We start from the raw sequence: 25,657 nt of genomic DNA, 5'->3' as shown, positions 1-25,657 counted from the left end.
CCCATTTAGACGCACATGATATAAACTTGGTCGTTGGCGACTCGATGTCTTGCTTAGTGGTGGAGAAAACCTGCAGCATCGTCGGCAAAAAGTGTCTCAGTGACACGGGTTGGAAGCAGCCGCGACTTTGCAGTGCGATCATGAGCGAGTTTACGCCCCACTTGTGCTTGACGGTAACGCCAACATCCGGGCATTCCGACACACACACACACACATATACATGTATACATACACAGATACCCACATCTACATACCCGCCCACACACATACCAACACACACACACACACACACACACACACTCATACACACACACAAACACACACACACACACACACACAAAAACACATATGTACACTGACAGCCACACATACAATTGATTTTGCAATGTTCTCAGTTCATAGTAGAAACAGGACTGCTGCAGCACGGAACTGACGAGGAATGGAGATGGAGCGAATACTGCTAGGCACGTTGTTCCAGCATACCGCACCCTGGAAGGCGAATGTCCCCTTTCCAGAGTTGCTGCGGGTGGGTGGCAGGCAGAGACCCATGCCGGAGTCCAGGCGTGTGAACCGGCCACAAGCTGGCAATAAGAGAACCTGAAGCTCAGGACTTGCTGAGCCGTAGCGGCAACGCCATACAAAGAATGCCAGCATCTGCTGGTATACTTCAGTTACCCATTCTGGCCATGGTAATGGAGGCGACTCGGTTGTCCCACTGATCCCACTAGGAGATCCTAACGATTATGCGAACGCACTAGTGATGTAACTCGTAGAGAGAGGGCAGGTCTAGTGCCTTCGGCACCCACGTCTCTGCTACGAACAGGAGGGTCGTCAGCACAAGGGCGATGGATAAGCAGCGCCGACAGCGGAGAGATAACGCCGGATTCTCAAAACACGGGGACATGGAGACTGCCGAACACACGCGAAGCCGTGACGAGACGGGACTGAACCTCATGCGAAGACTGCCAACGGCCTCGATGGTGCTCTCACGAAGAGACGCCGGCTCATTCATGGACAGTCATGCACTTGGTATTTGAGAGGCTGACCTCTATCACATACACACACGCACGCACACACACACACACGCACACACACGCACACACACGCGCGCGCGCGATCGCACACAAGCATGAACATGCGCACAATCCCTCGTGCTCAACCTCTCGCTCGTTTTCTGTTTTTCAGGTGTGTGTAACAATGGATTAATCTTTCAAAGTGGCTGTAGGTGTCTGGCGGGCTGGATGGGGAAGAATTGTACAAAACGTAAGGCTGATATTGCACATTTGTGTATGTGTTGTTGTTGTTGTTGTTGTTGTTGTTGTTGTTGTTGTTGTTGTTGTTGTTGTTGTTGTTGTTGTTGTTGTTGTTGTTGTTGTTGAATTCTTTATTCTCACGATGGCACCATCGCCAATAAGAGATAAATTTATGAGAAGGTGAGATTGTGGGTTAAACAGTTGGAAAGTGATTTACATCACTTTGAACTTTACAAGTATGGGAGAGGGTGAGCGCTGCAGGAGCAGATTGAGTTAATCAGCAGTGAGCAGATTTCTTGTTTGAAAGCAGGTCGGGAGGAGACGTCACGAATGCTAGCAGGGAGGGCATTGTAGTATTCTAGGGACTTGTACAGTGGGGAGTCTTTACAGCGATCGGTTCTGGAGGGTGGGAGGTGCCAAGTGCGTGCGTGTCGAAGGCTGTACTGGGCCGTAACTTGAGCGGGGGTGTTGAGCATGCGTATGTGTTGTGAGGCATATTGGTATTTTATGGAGTGGCGAGAGAACATTGTCGGCCATTTGAGCCGATGGAGCAGTGTTGAATGATTCAGAGGAGTGTAGAGGGGGAGACGGAGGCAGATTCTGGCCGCCTTGCGCTGGATTCGCTCAAGACGGTCAAGGGCTGCGGTTGAGAGTGGGGTGACAGCAATGCATGCATATTCAATTATAGGCAGGATATATGTTTTGTAAATGAGAGAGAGTGATTTAGTGTGTAGAGTTGATTTCAGCCTAAAGAGAATATTAAAAGATTTTACGGCTTTCTTCAGCACAAAGTCAAGGTGGGCTGACCATCTTAGGGCGTGCTGAAAGATGATGCCGAGGTGACGATGTTGTGTTACTGTTTCTAGTAGGGTTTGCCCAAGTTTTATTTCGGGTGGTCGTGGTGGGGGTCGGTTAGCATGGTAGAACGGGAGGATGACGGTTTTTTCGTTTTATTGACTAGCAGTTGCCAGCGCTCTAGCCATTCTGCTGCGGCATCGACGTTGTTGTTGTTTCAAATCTTTATTCTCACGATAGCCAGTGGCCAATAAGAGATAATAGTGTAAGAAAGGAGAAAGAGTGAGGAAGTTGTTGTTGTTGTTGTTGTTGTTGTTGTTGTTGTTGTCGTTGTTGTTGTTGTTGTTGTTGTTGTTGTTGTTGTTGTTGTTGTTGTTGTTGTTGTTGTTGTTGTTGTTGTTGTTGTTGATTGTGTTACTTTGTGTGTGTATGTGTGTGTGTGCGTGTGTGTGTGTGTGTGTGTGTGTGTGTGTGTGTGTGTGTGTGTGTGCGTGTGTGTGTGTGTGTGTGTGTGTGTGTGTGTTCTGAGTTGTTGAGTTGAGTGACGGTCGGGGGTTTTTTCCTCCGTCTTCTGCGAGTTGTTTCAGCCATGACTGACTTCTGGCTAAGGCCAGAGCCAGCCGTAGTGACAGGAACATTAGATGCTGAACAAGACGACGTACATCTTGTCGTCGCGGGCGAGGAAATAAATCAGTGTCGACACCATGGTCACTTCCGATGTGACCACTCGTACTGAACCTCGTCCGCCTGAGCGCAGAGGCTCTGCAAACCCCCGCCTAGAGTTCGGCTCGCAACGTGCACCAGCAGCAAGGAGATTTGTGTTGTCCATGGGGACGTGGAACGTCACAACTTTGGTGAACGTGGACGGCGATTTGAACACTGCCTCAAAAAATATCAAAAATTCAAAAAGACTGCTCCGCGAGGAGAGAAAAATCGATCTTGTTTGCCGGCAACTGCAGCGCTACAGCATGGACATCGTTGGACTTCAGGAGACCCTCTGGTTTGGAACTAATTCCTACCAAGTCGACGACTGTCTCGTCTTGGCGAGTGGCCGTCCGACTCCGTCTCATGGGGAATTGGCGCGGCAGGGTGAAGGAGTTGCAATTGTATTGCGCGGTTGTTCAGGGACGCATTTGTTCGCGGTGGCTCGCAGTGGACAGGGCACAGCTCGAGACTGATTTCCGCCAGGGTTAAATTTGAAACAAGCCAAAGACTGTGAGAAGTTCGGATTGACTGCTAAGGGAGGCTGGGAATGCATTCGGAACATCAAGACTGTATTAAATGGTTTGTACCCCCAGGTGTCAACAGCAATCAAAGATCGTCAGGGTGAGGTGTGTGACACCCCGGACGCTGCAAATACCGGTGGAGGGAGCATTTTAGCGGACTGCTGAATGTTGCCAGTGAGTATGAGCCGAACATATTTGACTCTTTTCAGCACCGGCCGGTTGCAGCGGATCTTGCTGGCGTCCCCGACCGCGCTGAGGTGCACTGTGCGCTGCTGTCCATGAAGAGCGGGAAAGCCTGTGGTAAGTCTGAGGTAGCTACGGAGATGCTCAGGCATGGTGGTCCCGCTCGGATTGACAAACTACTGCAACTTATCAAGGCTGTGTGGGATGCTGAGCGTGTGCTGCAGGATTGGGCAGATGCTATATTGGTCCCTATTCCTAAGAAGGGCGACCTGGGTGCGTGCGATAACTGGCGCGGGATCTCGTTGCTTGATGTGGCTGGAAAGTTGGTGGCCCGGATCATTGCCGACCGTCTACAAACTGTTGCAGAGGATTGTTTACCTGATTCTCAAAGTTGTTTCCGGAGAGAAAGAGTGAAAAAGTGGTCTGAGGTGCCGTGACGGAGTTGAGCACATCGTCAACATCAGGACTCAACCGGTAAAGAAGCCGTTCCAATGACCGGTTTGCCACCGTAGTTTTCGTCGACGGCAGGATGAGAGTCACCACAAATGTAACGCAATGAGACACTCTCGTCCAGCGCCCTGATGGACGGCACAACTCCGTAGTTAAGAAAGTAGAACCCCCTACACACCATGACAAATGTTACTCGTAAGGTTGACTGACCGGTTTCATCTTTGTTTCAAGAATCATCAGAGTGAGGAAATGAGTAACGAAAAATACATTAAATAGCAGGGCCAACTCACTTCACCAAAGGTATCTATAACACATGTGGACCCGATAACGCCGCTGGGAGCCCAAATATAAATAAATATTTCAGTGAAATATACCAATATGTTTTTGGCTGTGTCAATTATATTATTGACACTGCCAAAAACATATTTCCATTTACGGATAAGACTGGAAGTTTCAGTGAATAAATATTTCAGTGAAATATACCAACATGTTTTTGGCAGTGTCAATAATAAGAATAAATATTTCAGTGAAATATACCAATATGTTTTTGGCTGTGTCAATAATATTATTGACACTGCCAAAGTGACTTAAAGCATGTTTTGTACCTTGTCTGAAGAGGGCCTAAGCTAGGGATGTGCGGATATTGCTCGAAAAGGTGGCAGATTCCGCTCGAAAAGCAGTGAAATTGGCAGAACCATACAAACATTATGGCGGGCGATTCCTCGAATTCTGCTCCATTTCTTTATCCACGTACCTAACATGCATGAAACTTACCAGAAAAAGTACCGAATTCTGCCAACTTTTCTGCCGGCATTAGAGAGGTTCCGCATAACGTAATTACGTTAGTAAAAAACGTAGTTGATCTACGGAAAGTCTCACGTAAACTGCATGCGCATCTGGGTTCCGCCATACGGAGTTATCAAATCACGTAGCTGCCCTTGGCAACTCCGAACGCGGCAGTGTACGACCAGATCGACCTGGGGAGAGAGTCATAAATTTGTACCCCAATCCACTTACGGACCAGCCACGTTATCAGAGCCCTATCTACGACTTTCTACGTACTCTCCGTAGAGAACTTTCCGCAAGTGGAGTGCAAACTCGCGAATTCACGGGTTTTTCCCGCCCACTAACGTAAAGTAGCTCAACTTTACGTAGTGCGGAACCTCTCTAATTATCCGCATATGCCTCGCCGAAGCACTGTAAAACCGGAAAATTTCGGAAGAGATTTATTTTTGGTAACTTCGGTACAGTTAAGTTTTTACCTAAAATTCAACCATACCATGATGCCACACAGTGTTCAAAATGCATTTTTGGATCCGGAAAACTGGTTTACCAAACTTTTTGCGCTACCGAACTGTTGATTTTGGGAAATACCGAAAATATTACACCACCGGCAATTCCCGTTTTACAGAACTAGTACATAGACATGCGAATGACTCTCATTTTTGTGAGAATGCCGATATGGACACGGCCATCTTGTTCCCAGGCCACGGCCATCTTGTTCCCAGGCCACGGCCATCTTGTTCCCAGGCCACGGCCACCGTGCCGTTATTGGCGTTATTGTGATTCTTCATTGGTTGGCATTGTGCCCAAGGTTGAATGCATGTACAGTAAACCTGAAGAATAACAGCCCCAGATATAACAACAACCTCGCGAATAACAGCACTTTTCTTGTGGCCGACTAAGGGTCGCTATTCGCAAGGTTGATTGTTTTCAAATTGGTGTTTACTCTTGCCATCAGAATTACTTCGCCACACAAGAGTCGCTGCACTATCCTTTCTGAGACATTGTGTTCTAGCGCTTCTTTTCTGACCTGTCGTAAACTTTATTTTAAAGCGAGCATGAACACAGGCATAATATGCTTAGTAACAGTGGACTGTTGTTCTGTGTCCATTTTGCTTCTTAATGTCACCAGGTGCTGTTACTTTCGGAGTCAACCCGAAAAACGAATCCCAAATACAACTGTGGTTTGTACCAGTTCCAGACTGTGCAGGACTGGATGCGATCCCATGTTTACGAGCTGGCCAAGGCACTTTTATAGAAGCTGTTGATGCATGTCATCATTGGGGCTTGTCGTCTCCCTATTATAAAGCGGATCTAAAATTTATTGGACAAAACGCCCGAAATTTCCTGAAAGACATTCTTCTTACTACGCTTTACCCAACTCTATACTTTCAGACGATTGGAAGTGGACGCTTTTCCCCCCAGTACTACTTCAACATTGACAATGTTGAGAAGGGGGGCAGTACACCGTCCCGAAGGCAGAGAGTCAGTACATTCAATGTCTTGTGTACAGGTAAGTCGGTTGCTTCTTGTGCCGCGGCCATTGTTCGCCGTTACCCCTCTTGTCTGCACGGTTATGTGTGACCAATCGAAGAAAATAGATAGAAAATATAAATAGGTTAATAGGACGGAAATCAGGGAGCTGACAGTGACCAGCTACAACAAGAGTACACACTCAGGTTCGAGGTTAAAAATTCTCCGTTGAAAGTGTTGGCGCGGCGTGTCCATGTAGCTGAGCGGCTGGAAATCACCGTGTGAATTCTGGTGGCATTGTTCACTGCGGAATGGGGCCAAGGATTACACGCACCCACTCCCTGCAGACTGTGTTCTCCAGGTACTGGAGACAGCAGGTACTGGAGACAGCAGGTACTGGAGCCTAGTACCATTGTTCTACAATTCTTGACCATGCCCATCAAATTATGTCATTCAGTATCACCTCTGGCGAGCCTTTTATAGCAAAACAAATGCTGTCCCAGTTATTATTATTATTATCCGCGTGCTAGTTTGTACGTGAAGTGTGTGGGTTACAGTGAGGGCTGCGTCCCACCCGCCTGTGTGGATTCACAGGAAGTGTGAGTTACGAAGTCTGAAGAAAATATTGAAGGGCCTCTGCTGGGATGACGACTACACCATAGCTCAGTGGTTAGAGCATCGCTGGCTACAAGCGAGGGTCCCTGGTTCGAGTCCTGGTGGTGACAGTCAATTTTTTCTTCAGACTTTTCCCGTTTGTCTCTTTCCCTCAAACCAGTTAATATTTTATGACTTGGGGCTCCCCGCGTGCTAGTTTGTACGTGAAGTGTGTGGGTTACAGTGAGGGCTGCGTCCCACCCGCCTGTGTGGATTCACAGGAAGTGTGAGTTACGAAGTCTGAAGAAAATATTGAAGGGCCTCTGCTGGGATGACGACTACACCATAGCTCAGTGGTTAGAGCATCGCTGGCTACAAGCGAGGGTCCCTGGTTCGAGTCCTGGTGGTGACAGTCAATTTTTTCTTCAGACTTTTCCCGTTTGTCTCTTTCCCTCAAACCAGTTAATATTATTATTATTATTATTATTATTATTCTTGTATCCGCCCCGAATGGGACTCACGACTAGGGTCCAGCGGATAATGCTCCGAAAATGTTCGTATAATGCTAACCATAATGCTCCAAAAACTGCCTTATAATGCTGATTATAATGCTTCAGGAAGGGATATAATGCTCTTTGTTTGGGACAAAAATGGAAGAAAGTCTGCACATTTTCAAACTTCCAGGAAATTATGCACATCGCCGATCTGCATCTGAAGCTGCCACCTTATCTCTCACGAGCTCCACCACTTTTTAGCACTATAAGACATGATCGCTTCTCCATTGATTGCTCTCCATTCCAACTTTGATGCAGGGTTGCGGCAGAATAGTCGGTGTATCAAATACCTCCCCTAATTATCCATGTAGTGAGAGATGAAACCATTATTGCAGGTAGTCATTCATTGTTGGGATGAAGTTAATCTTGGCAAATAGTATTCCTGTCTGCAGACAAGCTGTCACTGTGTCCACTCTGTGAATAATGTCTACATCTGAAACACCATACTTGAGGCCAGCTCCTGAGATCCGATCTCAGATGGAGAGACCTCCCATTTGCAGAAATCCTGAAAACACGTGGTCAGAAGTTATTTTGCCACTCTACATCCTTTGCTTGTGCTCTCATCTTCTCCTTGAGATGGTGTGTAGACGTATGGCTTGCCACAATACTCTTCCTTTCTGATAGCATTGGACTGTAGGCCTGGCATTACTACCGTCCACAACTAACTGTACGTTCTTCATTAGGAAAGTAAGACAGGCGCTGCTCAGAAATCGACTTGGTACTGAGTCCATGAGAAATTCTAGTTCTTTTCGAGCCTCCAGAGCTGGACTCGGCAAAGGCAGTTCTTTTGGAATGAGCTATTTCTGTTTATAGCCGCTCCTTCATCCTGGTCCAAATTTAGCAATGCATCAGTGTCTACTTCAGTATCGCTAGAGATGCTATCGCCAGAGCCTCTGGCACAACTAGAAAACTCTTCTTCGTCTGTTTGATATTCACTTCGCGTATGTCTCCTCCATAGCTCTCCATTATTCCAAGAGTAAAAGAAACCTCGTAAATAATTTCTCCGGATTTGTGTCACTTGAACTGCCTCGGCCTCGGTTTGGCATGCTTCACAAATGGCTTGTATACGTTTACCTGACCACATCGCTACAATCATAACGTTTTTATGTAGCAATAGTTATGTAGCGTTAGTGCTAAAGGTGTTACGTGTAGATCTACGCGTCTACACAAAGTCATGCACCGGTACAATGCATAGTGCTCAAATGCCCGGAATGGGAAAAGCGTAGTACGCAAGAGGTACACAAAAGGAGTAAAATAGGGCTGTTTCATTGTTACTCAGAGTTTCATGGCAAAAACTAATCATCAGACAACATCTCATGATCATGATTGTAGCCGATTATTGCCAAAAACCTGGAATTTCCCGATATTATCCACAATGAAACTCGTTATTCCGCTCAAATCTCACACAATGCTCGTTTTGTTCCTTTCTAATGCTCCATAATGCTCTGATGCTCGGATAGTCGTATAATGCCGAATATAATGCCAGTATCCGCTGGACCCTACTCACGACGGCAGAATTGACTGTGAGCATGTGCGTGTGCGCGCGCGCGTGTGTGTGTGTGTGTGTGTGTGTGTGTGTGTGTGTGTGACTTCTCTTTCGTCCCCGGAACACCACAGGCGGTGTGTGTCCCATATGGTGCAGTGGTATGTGCAGTCGATTTCCAATCGAGAGATTGCGGGTTCAATTCCCGACGATTATGGTCGCACACGTCTTTCTTCTCTTTCTCGGACTCTTCCTGACTTTTCTTTCATTCTCCTGGGTGGTTACCAACAGCCAGTGTATGCCGGAGTATGTGGTGTGGTGTGTGTGCGTAAAAAAAATGGAAAAATGAAAAATAGGGATTCACTGGCCAGAAAAAGTCACTTCAAACAGCTGTGTGGTGGATACCAGGCTAAAAATAGTGGCGGTCAATTCATCAGCCTTGCAACCTGTTGAATGGTGTAATCCCAGCACAAGTTGCTATGTCTAACATAGCTGTTCGCTATCATCGCTTCCGCGATGGGCATGTCTGAGGTCTGAGGTGTGTGTGAGTGGGAGAACGAAATGAAAAAGAAAAGAAGAGTTTTGTAATAAAGGTCGAATTTAAGAAGAGCAGTACTAGCCTAAATGGCTGAGCAGATGTTACTTCCTTGTTTTCTGTCGCGGGCATAGCTGCCGAGATCACGAAGGGAGCTGGGCTTAAAAATGCAGATAGTTGTGAGGCGGACGTCTTGCTGGAGACTTGTGGTGAGGCAAGAGCAGGGTGCACCTATTCGAAAGGGCTGGCTGGTAGCATATATACAGAAAGCAGTGAGAGCAACATTTTCAGGGATATCACTTGGCTGGCGTAATATAATAATATTATTCCCGTAGCTATGCAGAAGACGTCACTTCAGTAAAGTCTGGCGCTAGCCAGGGTCCACACAGCTTTAATTTGGTATTTGTTTGTCTGTTTGTTTGTGTCATGCCTGGCACAATCCCGTATCTGTCTCGTACCGTACCGTACCATCAAAGACAGCTGGCCACAAACATGGAGGAACTATTGCCGATGACGGCAATTGTGCTAAAGACTATACTAGAGCATCGTACATGCACGTGGAGCAGCACAGCATGCACTGCGCCGTTCACTGGGCAAGTGGGCATGCAGTTTCACACACACGTTTTTCCTTGCAATAATTTGTACAGGATCAGCTAGGCGTTGGTTCATCACAGGTTCCGGATTCGTCTGATAATCCGTGTACAGTGCGCATTGCATCATCAAAATGATGTCAACTTGAAATTCTGTCGGGACAGCACCCATAGCCGAGTAGCACACTCTTGGGGGTTATGTACTCTTGGTTTCACCAAGAGTACATAACCCCCCAGAGTGTGCAACTCCACTATGGGTGCTGTCCCGACAGAATTTCAAGTTGACGTCATTTTGATGATGCAATGCGCACTGTACACGGATTATCAGACGAATCCGGAACCTGTGGTTGACCGAAGCTGATCGATCCTGTACAAATTATTGCAAAGAAAAACGTGTGATGCGTTGACACCCATACACATGTTGTAAATCACTGCTGCAAGGAGCATTGCGTCATAAATAATGAGGTCAACTTGAAATTCTGTCGGGACAGCAGGGTATGTGGGAGTTGCACACTCTGGGGGGTTATGTACTCTTGGTTTCACCCATTAGGTATAGACCTTATTCGATAACGTAATTTTTGGACTCGCCTCCAGGGATTTGTTGTAAGCTGGGGCACGCGTACGTGAAACGAGTGGCAAGAAAGGCCCAGTTCGTACAAGGGAGTAGTAAAATACCGGTAAGTTCCCACGCCGAGTCCTCTGTGCACTGAGTGTAGGTCTCTTGCCACTCCCTGGTTCCCGGGACCCCGGTTCACGTGATTGTGACGTTTATCGAATAAGGTCTATATGCGGATTATGCCGGCAGAAAAATTGGCATAATTTGGTACTTGTTTCTGGTAAGTTTCATGCATGTTTGGTATGTGGATAAAGAAATGGAGCAGAATTCGAGGAATTGCCCGCCATAAGGTTTGTATGGTTCTGCCAGTTTCACTGCTTTTCGAGCAGAATCTGCCACCTTTTCGAGCATTTTCCGCCAATGCCTATCACCCATGGCGATTATGGGTGTTTACATGGAGGTGCAGGTCTAGAAAATAGGACACGCGTGAAGACACTCATCGCCTGGTCGAGTACTTCAGACGTACACGGGCGTGTTATTATTTTTATTATTATTATTATTAAGTAGTGGTTGCGACTTCGGCGATGATTTATAAGAAAGGGTTTGCTCCCCACACCGGAGCTCGCGCTATTCCGCCGACGTTACTTGACACTTGACTGACTCACGACTGCCATCCAGAGCACACGAGAAGTCCATCGAACCTTCGACTCGGCAAACCTGCAAGAAAGCACCACTCCCTGCTCAATACACAGTGTTTCGGGGAATTCACCCCTCATCAGTTGAGCTTGAGTAGGCTGAGGAAGATTGTGCCTGAAGAGCACCACTTATATAGTGCTCTCCAGGCACAAACATCACCAGGGATACAAACTTACAGATACGCTCCGTTTCCAGCGCGACAAACACCTCGTGAACACCAGATAGCAGCGTGAGTCAGCGTCGCTCCTGGACGGTGAGACAGACGTCGAGGACCCTCGGTCATTCGCAACGCTGTCACCTCCAAACCAACTAGTCGCAAGCCCGTGCTAGGCACAACAATACGAAGTAGTGGTTGCAACTTCGGCGATGATTTATAGTTTGCTCCCCACACCGTCCAGGAGCGACACTGACCCACGCTGCTATCTGGTGTTCACGTGGTGTTCACGAGGTGTTTGTCGCGCTGGAAACGGAGCGTCTCTGTAAGTTTGTATCCCTGGTGATGTTTGTGCCTGGAGAGCACTATATAAGTGGTGCTCTTCAGGCACAATCTTCCTCAGCCTACTCAAGCTCAACTGATGAGGGGTGAATTCCCCGAAACACTGTGTATTGAGCAGGGAGTGGTGCTTTCTTGCAGGTTTGCCGAGTCGAAGGTTCGATGGACTTCTCGTGTGCTCTGGATGGCAGTCGTGAGTCAGTCAAGTGTCAAGTAAAGTCGGCGGAATAGCGCGAGCTCCGGTGTGGGGAGCAAACCTTTTCTTATAAATGAAATATATAAATAAAATGGTGTTGTACTGGGCGGGCCGTAATTACGGGCTTTTACCAGGTATTTTTTTTAAATTGTCCTGCTGACAGTCATGACATCTTATTATTTCCCATGCTGTTCATATTGGATCATATTAATCTATCATACTACTTCATTTTTCAAGATAGCCTAGGAACTGTGGCATCTTTTATGATCCGCAGCAAGAAGGCAGCGATACCTGTACCTATGGTGAAGTAAAATTAAAGGTAACATAACATATGGTATTTGAACACTTTGCTTCTGACCGTACGCTGCTCCGCATAGTTATTACTGGTATCATTCTTATGAAATGACCCAAAGGCAATATGCCTATCGAGAAAGATAGAGAGGTTCTGCACTCCGTACAGTTGAGCAACTTATTTAACACGTAAAGTGGGCAGGAAAACCGGTGAATTCACGAGTTTTCACTGAGTACGTAAACGGAGCTCTACTAACGGAGATGCTCTTAAAGGGGAAGTTAAGGCAAAGATTAAATTTCACCAGTTGTAGTCTTCGGGGTGCTGAGTTGAATGGCCTTGGTCCGAGGAAGCTGAGATGCTCCCTTCCTACTTGAATCCCAATCGAACTCGCACACTTCCACCGAAACGGGGTGACTGCGCCCTACTAGATGGGGATTTGTATGCAAAATGTCACTAAAAGCGCCATTTCGTTCTTATAAAAGCACGGCTGACCGCGATTGGCCCATATGTTGTAGTCTTTTGGACGCTGAGTCGACTGGTTTTGGTCCGAAAAGGCTGCGATGCAGCGTTCCTCCTTTATTCCCAATCGAACATGGTTGTTGTGAAACCACAAGTTCTCGAGAGTGAAAGGCCTTCTCGCTTGTGACATTGTGTTCGTTCCAATGCAGTTGTATCCCGACTCCGCCGTACCGTTGATGTTTACGACGTAGTATACGCTACATGCGCTATGTGCGGTTTGCTGTGTGCGCTGTAGTTGTATGTTGTATGTGTATGCTTTTCTCATATACGCTGTCATTTTCACACTATAACTACCTGGTGGTTTTAGTGTTAGTTATTCAGTTGTTCATTCATTGTTCATTATTATTAGTCGATGGAAGTGAAAGATATTGTTGAGAATAAATAGTTGTCCTCGTGCCGTGTGGGGTCGTTCGTTCCTGACACTTTAGAGAACCAGAGGGTTCACAACATTTGGCGACCACACCAGGATACGAAGCGAGCATGGCACAGGAACTATGGATCATTGAAGCCAGCTTTATCGCCAACGGAATTCGGTATGGATTTGAAGGCGATAGGTTGAGAGAATACATGGAGAAGAGGTTCCGACAGAGCGAGGAGTTTGAAGAGCGCAGTGCTAGAAGGCAAGAGTGTGCGCTCCGTGCAGAGTTTAACGAAAAGCTCAAGAAGATGGCCGAGCGCATCGCCGTCAGTACATATTATGGGGAAGCAAAGCGAGATTTGCTTGCCTCGCCCGGAAGGACGCCGGACAAGGCGTGTAAGACTTTGCTTACAGACAAGCAGCGGTCAGAAGAGTACTTGAAGCGAGTGGGAGGATCAGATCCAAGGCCCACTGCATGGCGACATCGGTCGGAGACGCTCAGAAGCAGCTGGAGTCTCGGCCGAACGACGTAGAGGCGCAAGACGTAGAGGCGCAAGACGTAGAGGCGCAAGACGTAGAGGCGCAAGACGTAGAGGCGCAAGACGTAGAGGCGCAAGACGTAGAGGCGCAAGACGTAGAGGCGCAAGACGTAGAGGCGCAAGACGTAGAGGCGCAAGACGTAGAGGCGCAAGACATAGAGGCGCAAGACGTAGAGGCGCAAGAGTTAGAGGTGCAAGACTTAGAAGCGCAAGGCGTAGAAGCCGAGAAAATGAGAAGGGCGATACTGGTTAGCACGGAAGAGGTAAGCGGCGAGACTGTGTGGAACATGGAGATTAGATGTATGTTATCCGGTCCAGCGTCCGCCCCACGAGGCAGTGGCCCAGTAACGGTGTCATGTGTGGCAGCCAAGATCTGCAAGCTTATCGGTTGTGTGTTGTCTGGTCCATCGTCCGCCCCATGTCGAAGTGGATCGGCGACAGTGTCGTGTGCAACAGCCCACAGCGGCAAGCTTCGCGATGTCGAGTTTTCTGAATTGGTGGGCATTAGTGATATTCTACCATGGCCACCACCGCAGCAGCAGATGACGCGTAGTAAGCCCCAAATCGCTTGACTTGTGAGTTGTTGTACGGCAGTGAGAAGCCCTTTGGTGGGGAGAATGTTGTGAAACCACAAGTTCTCGAGAGTGAAAGGCCTTCTCGCTTGTGACATTGTGTTCGTTCCAATGCAGTTGTATCCCGACTCCGCCGTACCGTTGATGTTTACGACGTAGTATACGCTACATGCGCTATGTGCGGTTTGCTGTGTGCGCTGTAGTTGTATGTTGTATGTGTATGCTTTTCTCATATACGCTGTCATTTTCACACTATAACTACCTGGTGGTTTTAGTGTTAGTTATTCAGTTGTTCATTCATTGTTCATTATTATTAGTCGATGGAAGTGAAAGATATTGTTGAGAATAAATAGTTGTCCTCGTGCCGTGTGGGGTCGTTCGTTCCTGATACTTCAGAGAACCAGAGGGTTCACAACAATGGTTGAACAAGCGGTCACGTGCTCCTGGGTGCCCAAATCACCTGGTCACCAAGCCAGCAGGCGACAACTATCACACCAAGGTTCAACTCGAGTGACAGGACTGCACCCAAAAAAGGTCAAACAGGCTAGTAAGTTGTACCCTGCAGGCACGGTGACCAGGTGACTGGCGTACGCAGGAGCACGTGACCGCTTGTTCAACCATGTTCGATTGGGAATAAAGGAGGAACGCTGCATCGCAGCCTTTTCGGACCAAAACCAGTCGACTCAGCGTCCAAAAGACTACAACATATGGGCCAATCGCGGTCATCCGTGCTTTTATAAGAACGAAATGGCGCTTTTAGTGACATTTTGCATACAAATCCCCATCTAGTAGGGCGCAGTCACCCAGTTTCAGTGGAAGTGCGCGAGTTCGATTGGGATTCAAGTAGGATGGGAGTGTCTCAGCTTCCTCGGACCACGACCATTCGACTCAGCACCCCGAAGACTACAACTGGTGAAATTTTAATTTTTGCCTTGACTTCCCCTTTAAGTAGACTGGGGTATAAATCTTGCTGGAAATCCAGCACCTGTACCGACCTCTATAAGCTTCAAACCTAGTAGAGCCGGTACAGAAAGGTAGAATCTACTCTTTTGAGTAGAAATAATGGAACGCATCTACCGGAAGAGGTAGTGTCTACTCAAACCTGTAGATCAAAAATGAACGCTCTTTTAGGGGGTCAGCCTGCTGGCTTTCAATACGGACTACTTCGGGATTGAGCAATTCTTTCGGACACGTTTCTGTGTGTTTTTTTCCTTTGGGAGCATGTGGAAGCGTGTGTGCGGGCATGCGTTTGTAGTCGTTGTACATGTACCTGTTTGTCAGTAGGGAGGTTTAGTCCCACTGTCCCACGCAATCCGTGTGTACTTTACGTGTGTGTACCACGTGATACTCAGTGACCCATGTACAGACGTTTTCTTATTCACGACATACCGTGTATGGAGGATCACGCACGTTCCGCCACAACGTGGGTGAAAATCAGAATGGAGCGCATGGTGCAAGCTGTGAGGGTGCTCAGTTGAAGAAGTTTCCGAAGCACGAAATCACAATATTCGATGAGCTTCAAAGCTTCGTCTTTGACCACGTTTGGGCCTTTCGCTCCTTGCTTTTGTTTGTTCCGTGCAACTAAATACAACTTTGCGAACGCGGGTCCATTGCATGAACTTTACGCGTATCACCCACGTTCCCATATCCGTTACGTGGGACTAAACCTCCCTAGTACTTGTCACCGGGTACTTACTTGTTATATGTGTGGATGTGCTTTCTTTTGCTGCAACACCACGCAGCTATTTGGACTTACAGCAAGACTGCCTGGGAACACAAGAGAGTGGCAGTACGATATAGGCAACCAAGGTCAAATTACGGTTATCAAGAACTCATGCCGAACGTGGTGCTTCGTGCAGTGCCCACGCTATGCGCAGGTATCGGAATGCGAATGCTGGGAGAAGACGAATATAAGCAGAAGCCAAGCTCTTTCAACAGGTTTTTGAATAGTAACGGTGTCGATCCAACCGACAACGGTCTGCCAGTACTAGGTGAAGATGGCGTTATCAAGGTCTTCACTCTTAATGATAACCAGTTGGAGCGGGATGACACAGAGTACCCAGTTTGCATCCGTAAGCTTCAAGAATAGCATTACCTTCAATACTCATGTTTCGCTTCTTCTCTGAAATTTCACACTGAGAAAAAGGACACACTTCAGACTGTCCAACATCACTTTGAAAGTTTTTCACTAGTACACTTTCAAGCCTTGTCGTGAGGTGAAGCACAGAGTCTGAAGAGCCTGAAGTCGGTCCTTTTCTCAGTGTTGTTGCTTTCGTGTCCTCGAGGAAACTCTTCTCTGAGTTTTGCTCCGGGGGGGGGGGGGGGGGGGTTGGCTGCAGTGCAGTCTCAATGCCGCTATACAACGGGAGCCCCTTTAACGACCACTCCATTTTCCGCCGTACCGTCGTGTCTTGTAGTTTAAAAGTTTCTATTAAAGCCTGTCTCTTATGGAAGCCTGTTTTGAGTGCAAGCCTGACTTTCAAGACAAGCCTGGTTTTGATGTTTACATAAGTAAAAATAACTACTAGTAGTTTCAATAGATGCCTAGTCCTGGCATTGGCTTCTACAGGACTAAGCTCGGCTTTAATACACAGCATTACCGGCATTCAAAACAATGCCAATGCTGCCTCCGGAGTCCAGACTCTGGACCATTTTCTCCGACCAAGTTTTGTTTTTCTGAAAGCCCAGTGCTATGTCTTGACTCTTGACCCTTAACTTGACATTTCACACAGTCAAGTACCATGCTCCACTGCTCCAAAAGGTGCTCAATACCCATATGGGACAGAGCCTTCCCATTACAACTCAGACTGAGACAAGGTTGTTACCGGTATTTCATAAGGCAACAAACAAGTCACTTCCAGGACTGGGAAGACAGAATAAACAACAAGAGGGCAAGGAAGCACAGGTTGGCCTGCGTGCATGCATAGTCCTAGTGATGTCTTAGTGACGTCAACACATAAGACATGTACATGGATATCACATCACTCCAACCCTAGATGCAACAAAGACTATTAAAGTACACAATATCTTCAGACTTTTCCCCGTTTGTGTCTTTCCCTCAAACCAGTGAATATCTTATGACTTGGGGCTCCTCGCATGCTAGTTTGTATGTGAAGTGTGCGGGTTACAGTGAGGGCTGCGTCCCACCCGCCTGCGTGGATTCACAGGAAGGGTGAGTTACGAGGTCTGAAGAACATGTTGACGACTACACCATAGCTCAGTGGTTAGAGCATCGGTGGCTACAAGCGAGGGTCCCTGGTTCGAGTCCTGGTGGTGACAGTCAATTTTTTCCTCAGACTTTTCCCGCTTGTGTCTTTCCCTCGAACTAGCGAATAAACAATAACAAATAAGTTGAAATAACAAATCACCTGTAGAAACAGAAACGGAAGACATGGTGGAATATAGCTGTAAACACAGAAATAAGACAGCAGATCTAACTGAAAGTAGCTATGATAGAACTGTTACACGTCCAAATGGACGGGCGCCTGAATAGCTCCAGCTGAGCAATGCGGATGAACAGCAGGAGTCGACCCAGCTGACTGCGACTTTGGGAGCGTGACTAATTCTGGTGGTGGAGGAACTGGTGAGGCAGATACGACTGTTCGCACAGAATCAACTGATGGCTGTAGTTCGGATGCGTCTGAATCCGGCACAGATGGTGTCGACACTGGATGGTTCAGAGATTGACCAGATGGAATAACAGCTGGATATGCGGCTGCTGCCTGTTCTGGCGCAGAAACAGGTGTCTCCTCGGCCGGCAATCGTGGGAGGATGTGGTCACTGTGCCGTTTCCACAATCTGGCATTGGGTAGGCGCACCGTAAATGTGGCTGGGCCTAGACACTCTTCAAGAACTCCATCAATCCATTTAGGTGAGCCAGCAAAATTGAGACAGGACACAGGGTCGCCACAACAGAAGGATGACTAGTGAGCCGGGTGGCGGTCTACGGCTGCTTGCTGTCAGCTGAAAATCTCCGTAGACGTGTCCAGAATGTGAGGTCAAGACGGGACCGTGGCTTAGGACCCATCATGAGTTGAAATGGACATTGACCAGTAGTTGATTGTGGCGTAAGGCGATACTGAAACAGGAACCGATACAGACGGGATTCCAAATCGGAACCACCAACAGACTTCTTCAGCGCATTCTTGACGGTTTGTACAGCACGCTCAGCTAGGCCATTGCTGACTGGGTGGTACGGAGATACCGGGGCATGCTTGACACCATTAGCAGAACAGAATCGTTGAACTTCGTCGCTGGTAAATGCTGAGCCGTTGTCGGAAACAAGTTGAAGCGGCAGTCCGTGGATTGAAAATGTCTGAAAGAGCTTGACAATAGTTGAAGCCGATGTTGCAGACGATACCAGGTGGGCTTCAATGACCATACTGAAACTGTCAATGACCCCGTCACCATGTCCACGATTCACGCCTGCGATGCTGCACCGCTGCTTTGCATGTCATGATTGGAAGCTGTGGCCTTAGTAAAAAAAACGACAACCAGGAGCATCTTGCCCTCAACTGGTCCTGCGTAATTGACATGCAGACGTACCCATGGTTTACCTGGCCATTGCGAGGGATGCAGCGGCTGAAGGGAGGGTGACTTCTGAATGGCTTGGTACAGTTGGAAGACTCTTGACCTCGAGCTCTATCTCGTCGGCAATAGATGGCCACCAGATGTATCTGCGGGAGAGGGCTTTCAGCCGGGTTATGCCCGGGTGACGTGCATGTAATTCTTCCAGGAGCGTCTCACGGCCTTTTGGTGGAATAATAACACGTGAGCCCAGCAAAAGACAGCCACTTATCACTGAAAGCTCATTACGGCGACGCGTATGCTTTATAATCCACGGGGATGTTGTCCGGCCAACCTTCTTGGACGTACTTGAGGACAAGTGACAACACCAGATCTTTGCTTGTCCATTGAGCAATGGTGGTGGATGTGACCGGAGTGTTCTCCAGGACAGACACCGACAGAACGACTTCGGCTGGTGTTGGGACTTCTGGTACCGATGAGGGTGATGGTAGCCGACTGAGTCCATCAGCATTACCATTGTTGCTGCCCAACTTGAACTGAAGCTGGTAGTCATAGCTTGCTAGTAGTAGGGCCCAGTGTTGGATGCGACCACTGGCCATCGGCGGAATCGGACGATCTTCCTGAAATAGACCAAGCAGAGTCTTGTGGTCAGTGTGCAGCACAAATGAGCGGCCAAGTAAATACTTATGAAAGGCGCTTGACAACGAACACCATAACCAGACCTTCTTTCTCGATCTGTGCATTGTTCTGTTCCACTGAGGACAATGTTCTAGATGCAAACACAGACCGGGTGCGCGTCTCCGTCCGCAGTGATGTGTGAGAGAACGGCACCAATACTATATGGTGACTCATCACAACTGACGACAATTGGCAGCTTCGGGTCGTAATGCACACCGCATGGTGCTTCTAGTAGCATGGCTTTGCTTATCTTAAAGGCAGACTGGTCACAGTCAGACCAACGACACTGCTTCTTAGAGAGCAATTCGTACAGGGGTTTCAACACAGTACTTAAGTTCCGCACAAACTTGTGACAGTAGTTGATCAAGCCCAAGTAGCTTCTGAGCTGCGATACGTTAGTTGGTGCCTTGGCGTCCAGCACATCTTGCACTTTCTCAGCTGTTGGCGTTATCATATAAGTTCTGGTTGAATCAATGATGTGGCCGATAATACAAACAGCAAAGGACCATGAACAGTTTGTGGCGACTCAGAGTTTCACGTCAAGACGACCCTCTTAATTGAATACACCATGGGGGGGGGGGAGGGGGCAAAAACAAGTGACAAAGATCCCAATTGATGGTCAATCATCCTCAGATACCAGAGCATATTGTGTGAAAATCATGTGTCGGATAGCGACCCGTGTTCAATCCCATCATCGTATCTCTTTATGCGTACATTCAGCAGGATTGCCACCACCACAATCACTTCCAAGGGGCAGGGGGCTGGACAAGTCGGGGCAGGGGGCTGGGCAAGTCGGGGCAGGGGCTGGGCAAGTCGGGGCAGGGGGCTGGGCATGCCGAGGCTGACTAATAACATGGAGGCTTGTACAAAAGTCGCGGCTAATTCCGTTTGCTTCGGAAATTTCACACAAAATCACAGGCTTCTATGTACGCAAGGTAGAACAATGAGACGATGAGTGTTTTTGAACATGAAACTCGGAGTAACGAGGAAGCTTTTTGATCTCTGTTATTCTGCCTTGTGTAGTTTTCTGGCTAAGGCCAGAGCCAGCCGTGGTGACAGGAACATTAGATAGGTTGCGCTGAACAAGGGGGCGTACATCTTGTTGTCGCGGGCGAGGAAATAAATCAGTGTCGGCACCATGGTCACTTCCGATGTGACCACTCGTACTGAACATCGTCCGCCTGAGCGCAGAGGCTCTGCAAACCCCTGCCTAGAGTTCGGCTCGCAACTTGCACCAGCAGCAATGAGATTTGTGTTGTTCATGGGGACGTGGAATGTCAGAACTTTGGTGAACATGGACAACGATTTGAACACTGCCTCAAAAAATATCTATAATTCAAAAAGACAACTCAGCGAGGAGAGAAAAATTGATCTTGTTTGCCGACAACTACAGCACTACAGCATGGACATCGTTGGACTTCAGGAGACCCTCTGGTTTGGAACTAATTCCTACCAAGTCGACGACTGTCTCGTCTTGGCGAGTGGCCACCCGACTCCGTCGGATGGGGAGTCAGCGCGGCAAGGTGAAGGAGTTGCAATTGTATTGCGCGGTCGTTCCAGGGACGCATTTGTTCACTGTGGCTCGCAGTGGACAGGGCACAGCTCGAGACTGGTTTCCGCCTGGGTCAAATTTGAGAGTGGACAGAACCATTCGCCGTTGTGTATTCACATCGCTGTCGGATATGCACCGACGTCCGCCAGACTGCGCACTGAAAAAACTGCGCTTTATGACAGCTTGCAGACCTACCCTCATTGGCAGCGTTCCAAAGTCAAGACCTGTATTGCATTCTTGGTGACATCAATGCTAGAGTTGGAGTTCAAGTGGCGAGGTGGATGATGAGTGGAGTCACGTGCGGGGGCAGCATGGTTTTGGTCGTATAAACTCAGCAGGAGAGGAGCTGCTCAATTTCTTGGCTAGAAGTGGAGCTGTTGTATGCAACACATTATTCAAGAAGAAGGAAATCCATAAACATACCTGGTTTCATCCACGCTACAAGCACCCGCACTGTATTGATTATTGCATCATACCACAAGCACATCGGTCGCAGTGTTTGGACTGCCAAGTAATACGTAATGCGGAATGCGACACTGACCATAAGTTTCCAGGCATGAAATATTGTCTAGGTGCCGTGCCGAGCTCACATGTCTCCCGCAATGTTGTTGGTCGATCGAAACCCATTGCTGTGTCGCGCCTGCGTAGTGGTGCTCCGGAGGATATGGAGGTTGCGTGTGAGAGATTTTCCAAAGGCATTGATGATGCACTGGAGAAGGTTTGGACCCCAAATCCGTCCATCGAGGAGTGGTAGAGTACCCTCAGGACGACCACCATCAACGTTGCCAGCGACTGCCTGGGTCGGGAAAGGCGCCGACTGCCAGAATGGTTTACAGACAAACGCACTGAGATCGAGTCGGTTCTCCGTGACCGGGACAGTTGTTACACAGCCTGGATGTCAACGCGGAAGGCCAGTGATCTGGAATTGTACAAAAAATCTCGAAGTGCGGCGTGGCGCACCATGCGGCGGCTGAAGCGGGACTGGCTGCTGAGACAGGCAAAGAATGGTGAATGGTTTGGCTTGATGGCGAAGAGCTGTTGGGAGTGCATCGGTAATATCAAGACCACCTTTTGTGGTAAGCGCCCCCGTACAATAACTTCTATCAGAAACAAGCAAGGAGAGATCTGTGATACGGCTGAGACCACGGGTGGAAGGTGGCATGAACATTTCGATGGCCTCCTGAGCATGGCCAGAGCTTACAACTTCCTCCTGAGCATGGCCAGTGCTTACAACTTGGATGTAGTAGACTCTATGGAGCAGTGGCCGGTTATGACGGATCTTGGTGTCGTGCCTGAGTGTGATGAGATTTGGCGTGCATTGCGAGGGATGAAGTGTGGCAAAGCATGTGGTGGATCCGAGATATCTGTGGAGATGCTGAAGTATGGTGGCCCTGCCCTGATTGCGAAGTTGCATGAACTGATACAGGTGGTTTGGGAGACTGGCAGCATTCCACAGGATTGGTCTGATGCTATCCTCATCCCCATCCCCAAGAAGGGTGACCTGGGGTCTTGCGACAACTGGCGCGGGATATCCTCACTGGATGTGGTTGGAAAGCTAGTTGCATGCATGATCACCAATCGTCTGCAGGTTCTCGGAGAAAGGTGCTTCCTGACTCGCAGCGTGGCCTCCGCAGGGGCAATGGTTGTTCGGATATGGTATTTGCTGTGCGGCAAATCTTGGAAAAGTTGCACGAACATGCCACGAAAGGTTTCGCTGTATTCATCGATCTGAGGAAAGCGTACGACTCGGTTCAGCGGAGTGCTATGTGGAGAGTGTTGGCCAGACTTGGCGTCCCAGGGAATCTAATCATTATCATCAGTTCCTTCCATAGCGACATGACTGCCAGTATCCGTGTGCGTGGAGACCTGCTTGCGCCGATTCGGGTTGAGAACGGCTTGCGGCTGGGTTTCACTATGGCCCCAGTTTTATTTAACCTTAACACGTGTGTGGTCTTTGAGAGATGGCGTGGCATGATTGCTGATGATGGTGAGCTGGGGATCCCACTCATCCAGTTTCGGAGAGAGCGACTGTTCAACACCAAATTGGCATCGCATCGCAGAATTCGGCTGACGGAGTGCGAGTTTGCAGATGATTCAACCCTGCTTGCAGTTATGCATGCTGGTGCTGGGAAGGCTCTATCCTCGTTCAGGGATGTAGTTTGTGCGTTTGGCCTTAGTGTCAATCTGTCCAAGACCAAATACATGGCATGGCGGCTGGGGTTGGTATTGTGGATGCCGACCATACCCCTTTGGATGGTGTTGTTGAAGACGTTGAGGCCTTTCACTATCTCTGTTGCCATGTTTTGCCAGACGCCCGGAGCTCGTTTGATGTGTCTCGGCGAGTTGCTGCTGCATCGGGTGCGTTCTGTTCGCTGCGGGAGTCGGTTTTCGACAGTGATAAATTCAGCATCGCCATTACGCATTGTGTGTGGAGTGACTGTCCTGGCCGTCCTTCTTTATGGCTCTGAGAGTTGGACCGTCGAGCAGCGTGATGTCCGTCGCCTGGAGTCCTTTCACCTGCAGTGCGTGTGTTCCATCCTGAAGGTGAATCGTGGCCGGCAGATAGAGGAGCACATCTCCTTTCTCAAGGTTCGCAAGATGTGGGGCGATGTGGAGGAGGTCGCGGACAAAGTCAGAGTCCGCCGACTTCGATGGCTTGGCCACGTGTCCCGCATGCAAGATCGAATCCCTCGTCAGCTGCTTTACGGCGCGTTACGGTCCAAACGTCCACCGCATGGACCCTGTAAGCTCTGGAAGGACTCCGCAAAGTGCGACTTGATGGCTGTTGGCGTTCCTCTGGAGCAGCTTGGTGACATAATGCCAGCTAGTTCGGTTCGTGGGTACACCTATGCCTGATTGCGTTGGGTCTGTTGTGAACAGGCTTGGCTGCTTGAACGTGTAATGTTATACCTGCCACCTTTGTTGGTTCCTGGGTGTTGGATCCCTGGACGGATACCTGGATGCCGTCAATCCTTTTTCTTCACCTTGTCCTCACCCACTTACTGAGGTGTGGTGAGCCCATAAGTGGGATCATCTTCAAGTCCACCCAGAGTTTTGGGGATTTCAGGGGGTGTCGGCCGTTGGGCGGTTCAATAGCCAATTCCAAGATTCCCTATGAGTCTCTCTCCTCTCTCCCGGGGAGACCCACTTGACCAGTTTTGGCAGTTTTGGCAGTGAGCAACAAGTAAAAGGTGACATCGTCGAAGATAGACAGGGATGGCGGGTCACCTGCCGTGACGATGTCAACGCTATTGTCCAGGCCCGCATGGAGCCTGTGGGAAAGCCCCTCATCTGTGGCACTTGTGCGCGCAGTTTTCATCGGCCACAGGAGGAGGCACAACATGTAGTGCTGTTCTCCGGTCTGCCCCTTATGGGGCCACAGCCAGTCATGGTAGTGGAAGAAGGACGGAAGGGAAGGTGTATGTGTATGCGTGTGTGTGTGTGTGTGTGTGTGCGTGTATGCGTTTGTGGGCATGTGTGTGTATGTGTGTGTGCGCATGTGCAAGGTGCTGGGGAGAAAACACTACCCTCTCTGACATCGCCATCGTAGTAAACACCCTATCTAAATACGTTCCTCTGGGTAACCGAGTTTTAGGGTACCCTCTAAGAAGGCCTTAGCCCTGTGGGGATTGCCGTATCAAAAATTTTGATAATAATGATAATTTGAAACTCGGATGTTGAGCCGTAAATAAATGTGGAAAGGAAAAGGACATTATGGTGTCAGGACGTCGACTGTCTCAGTACTCTTGTCAGTTTTGTGCCTAGTTATTGCACTTTCTGACTGTATATAGTATCCAGTTACAGTGATGGAGAGTTACTCTTAACTCGTATCCATCTGTCCTTTTCCTTTCCACAATAATGATAATAATAATTAATTCATTGTGTTGCTGTTTTTCTCCACTCTCCACTGTTGGTTCTGCATGCAGAAGACAACTAGTGATAAACTATTGTCTGGTTGTTGAACTGGAAGGATTCAGCTACTGTCCTCTTGTGTTTGTGAAGTATGAAGGCTGCGATGATATCAAGTGGTGTTTTGGAAATTGACAGCCGGCAAGCGTCACACACGTGTGTGCATGTCACCAATACCCCATGTGGTATCCAGGTGCGTGTGTGTGTGTGTGTGCGTGTGTGTGTGGGTGTGTGTATGTGGGTGTGTGTGTGTGTGTGTGTGAGAGTGTGTGCGTGTGTGTGTGTGTGTGTGTGTGTGTGTGTGTGCATGAGTGTCCATCGCTGTGCCATTCTGCTATTGCCAATTTCTAAGAGCCACTACTCTCCGCTACTGATCATCTTTGACAGATTAGTTTCATATCTACCTTCATCTCCAGTCATGATACCTTCCACATCAAAGAGCGGTGTATTCTTTGCTTCAATTTGTTTCTAGTGAGATAGTATATTTTCCTATGCTTAATTCTCGTTCAGTTTTTTCCATTTTTTTGCCGGCGGCAAATCAACAATAACGTTTGAAATGTCAATGCCACATCATTACCAAAGATCTCAAGAGCAGAATGTGTGTGTGCGCATATGTGTGTGTGTATGTGTGCATGTGTACGTGTGTGTGTGTATGTGTGTGCATGTTGGTGTGTGTGTGTGCGTGTTGGTGTGTATGTGTGTACCTCTGCCGTGACTCTTTTCCTTGTTATGTCAGTATTCTCTTCTACGTAAGGGTTGGTTCTCATATCGCCGTTACGCGCCGGGAGTCACCGGCGGTGGGCCTCTTGCAACCACTTCAGGCGCATTGCGATTATGTGAACCAGTGCAGG

General features: G+C 48.4%; 1 protein-coding gene across 1 annotated transcript in view; it reads left to right on the top strand.

Moving 5' to 3' along the window:
* Positions 1–25,381, top strand: part of LOC135828436 (uncharacterized) — a 39,507-nt gene extending 14,126 nt beyond the window's left edge. Inside the window, exons 4-7 of the mRNA XM_065340887.1 lie at positions 1,186–1,263; positions 5,823–6,203; positions 15,883–16,212; positions 24,824–25,381. Of these exons, the coding sequence (XP_065196959.1) occupies positions 1,186–1,263; positions 5,823–6,203; positions 15,883–16,212; positions 24,824–24,834 (800 nt within the window). The 3' untranslated portion in view covers positions 24,835–25,381. The remainder of the gene's footprint in view (positions 1–1,185; positions 1,264–5,822; positions 6,204–15,882; positions 16,213–24,823) is intronic.
* Positions 25,382–25,657: the final 276 nt, after the last annotated feature.

The sequence above is a fragment of the Sycon ciliatum genome, chromosome 12, assembly GCF_964019385.1.
Source record: "Sycon ciliatum chromosome 12, ocSycCili1.1, whole genome shotgun sequence".
In the NCBI taxonomy this organism is placed as follows: Eukaryota; Metazoa; Porifera; class Calcarea; order Leucosolenida; family Sycettidae; genus Sycon; species Sycon ciliatum.
Note: the sequence above shows the minus strand (reverse complement) of the source record. Positions and strands in the feature narration are given on the sequence as shown.